The following is a 2,233-nucleotide window of genomic DNA, read 5'->3' as shown; positions in this document are numbered from 1 at the left end:
CCTGCATTTTCATAGAGTCAGTGGAATTAACTTTCCTTCCTGAGATGTATGTTCTTACTCTTTTTTTTGTAAATTAATTTATTTATTTTAATTGGTGGCTAATTACTTTACAATATTTAGTGGTTTTTGCCATACTTTCTTATGACCCAGCCATGGGTGTACATATGTTCCCCATCCTGAAACCCCTCCCACCTCCCCTCTCCATCCCATCCCTCAGCGTCATCCCAGTGCACCGGCCCTGAGCACCCTGTCTCATGCATTAAACCTGGACTAGTGATCTGTTTCACATATGGTAATATACATGTTTCAATGCTATTCTCTCACATCATCCCACCCTTGCCTTCTCCCACAGAGTCCAAAAGTCTGTTCACCTTCGTTGCCTCTGGAGTCACTGTCTCTTTATTTAGGACTCAGAAACAGCTTATTAAAATAACAGAACTCCCATATCACACCCTGGCAATTTCCAGGTTGTATCAGGACCCACTGCAGGTTTTGAGGGAAGTTAGTCATTTCACTGAGAGGTGCAGGACCTAAACCAATAGGTCTCCATTCCAACTGAAAACTCATGGTCCTTCATGAATGGAGGTGGAAATGAACTGCTCTCTTCTCCTGATCCAGAGCTCAGATTCTGCCTCCAGAACCTTGTGTGGACTGTGTTGGCCACCAGGGGATCTGGGGAGGGACAGAGTGAAATGACACATGAGCCGCCTGGAAATGAGGAAGAAAAGCTTTATTTTTCTCACAGGGTCAGGCACAGGCTCTGCTGATCATCAGCAGGTGCAGGAGGTGGGGACCTGTAAGATCCTGGAGATCAGACAGAAAGAGCTCTCCAGAGAGAGCTCCAAATTCTGCATGGAAACATCTCCTGGCTCAGTCTGGGCAAATGAGAATGGGGTGTCCGGGAAAGGATGCCTTAGGGTGGGGCTAGGATGCCTCAGGGTGGGGCTTTTCCTTGGCTCTTGGGTTCTTGTATCCTCTGAAATCATGTGTGTCAACATCAGGAGGCCAGGTCAGCAGCAGCCTCCAGATCCCTGGCCACAGCCAGAGCGCCCGGACTGCAGACCACTATCACCATCGCAGGAGTCAGAGCTCTGGCGCCGGCAGCGGTGGGACCTGCGGCGCCTGTGGGAGCCCAGGCAGCAGCCGCCCTCGGAGCTGGGGGTGCAGCCTGAGGAGGTTGGAGGCAGACACTGTGCTGGGCTCTTTGGGGGGCACTTGGAGGAGGGGCACTTGGGAGGGCGCTGGCACTGCTGCTGGTTCTGCTGGCAGGACATCTCGGCAGGAGGTCAGTGAGCCTGGGGAAATGAAATCACCTTGTCAGCCTGGAATCCACAGTCCAGTGTTTCCCCACTCTTGGTTTCCTGATCCCTCTCTTGTCAGGCCAGCTGCTTCTTAAGCCAGGGCCGCAGGAGGGAGAGGAACACTGATGGGGAGTTAATTTGACCATGCAAGATGCCTCCTACATTGCTCTCTGCCCAGGATCCCATGGTGCCAATCTAACTGAGCATCCAGACTTTTGTATCTCAAAGGAAATACACAAGGGATGTACCCATTTGAGGAAAGTATTCTGAAAACTGATTATCACAGAAACTGTGTGTAGACATGAATAGAAAGAGCATGGGAATTGTCATGAGCTCCTGTGACCTTTGCAGTTCCCAGAATTCTTGTCACATCCCAAAGGAATTCCTTCTTGACCCTTACATCACCCCCCTGGCTACCTTCTCTGCAACCATACTTCTGGGATTTCATTTCAGGCCCCTTTGTTTTCCACTCTTCTGCTATGATCTCAGGGTTCCTTTCCAGCATCTCAGGTAGAGTTCCATTCCCTGCCGGATACTCACCAGGTGCCAGGAGGGAGGAGAAGTCTGTTTCTGAGGAGGCTGTGAATGGAGAGCTCAGGGCAAGAGCCCTTTTATCCTGTGCTGGGTGTGTGATACATGATTTGAGCACGCCACTGCTTTCACAATCAGGGGGAGGGTGACAGTCTGGTATGTTCCCAGGACTAGACTTCAAGCCCTTTTCCTGGGCACTTACATAATGTCCAACTAAGGAGTTTCCATCAAGAAGCATGATGACTGTCCACACACCTTCCCCTGGGGCAGCTAGGAGCCTGGCAACCTTCCTTCCTTCCTTCGTTGTTTCAGACCATCTGCCTCCATTCAGATTCTGACTCACCTTCTTTCCTGGGAATAGGTACAGCTATGGAAGAATTCTGTTTTGTTTTGTCCCCCCT

The 2,233-nt window shown here is 50.4% G+C and overlaps 1 protein-coding gene across 1 annotated transcript; it reads right to left on the bottom strand.

The window, feature by feature from the left end:
• Positions 1-763: 763 nt before the first annotated feature.
• LOC106700807 (late cornified envelope protein 3B-like) lies at positions 764-1,874 on the bottom strand. The gene is made up of 2 exons (XM_014477990.2): positions 1,842-1,874; positions 764-1,295 (listed from the first exon to the last, which is right to left on the bottom strand). Exon 2 carries the CDS (start codon positions 1,272-1,274, stop codon positions 1,011-1,013), a length of 264 nt encoding a protein of 87 aa, XP_014333476.2. The 5' UTR covers positions 1,275-1,295; positions 1,842-1,874; the 3' UTR covers positions 764-1,010.
• Between the last annotated feature and the right edge of the window lie 359 nt (positions 1,875-2,233).

The sequence above is a fragment of the Bos mutus genome, chromosome 3, assembly GCF_027580195.1.
Source record: "Bos mutus isolate GX-2022 chromosome 3, NWIPB_WYAK_1.1, whole genome shotgun sequence".
NCBI lineage: Eukaryota > Metazoa > Chordata > Mammalia > Artiodactyla > Bovidae > Bos > Bos mutus.
Note: the sequence above shows the minus strand (reverse complement) of the source record. Positions and strands in the feature narration are given on the sequence as shown.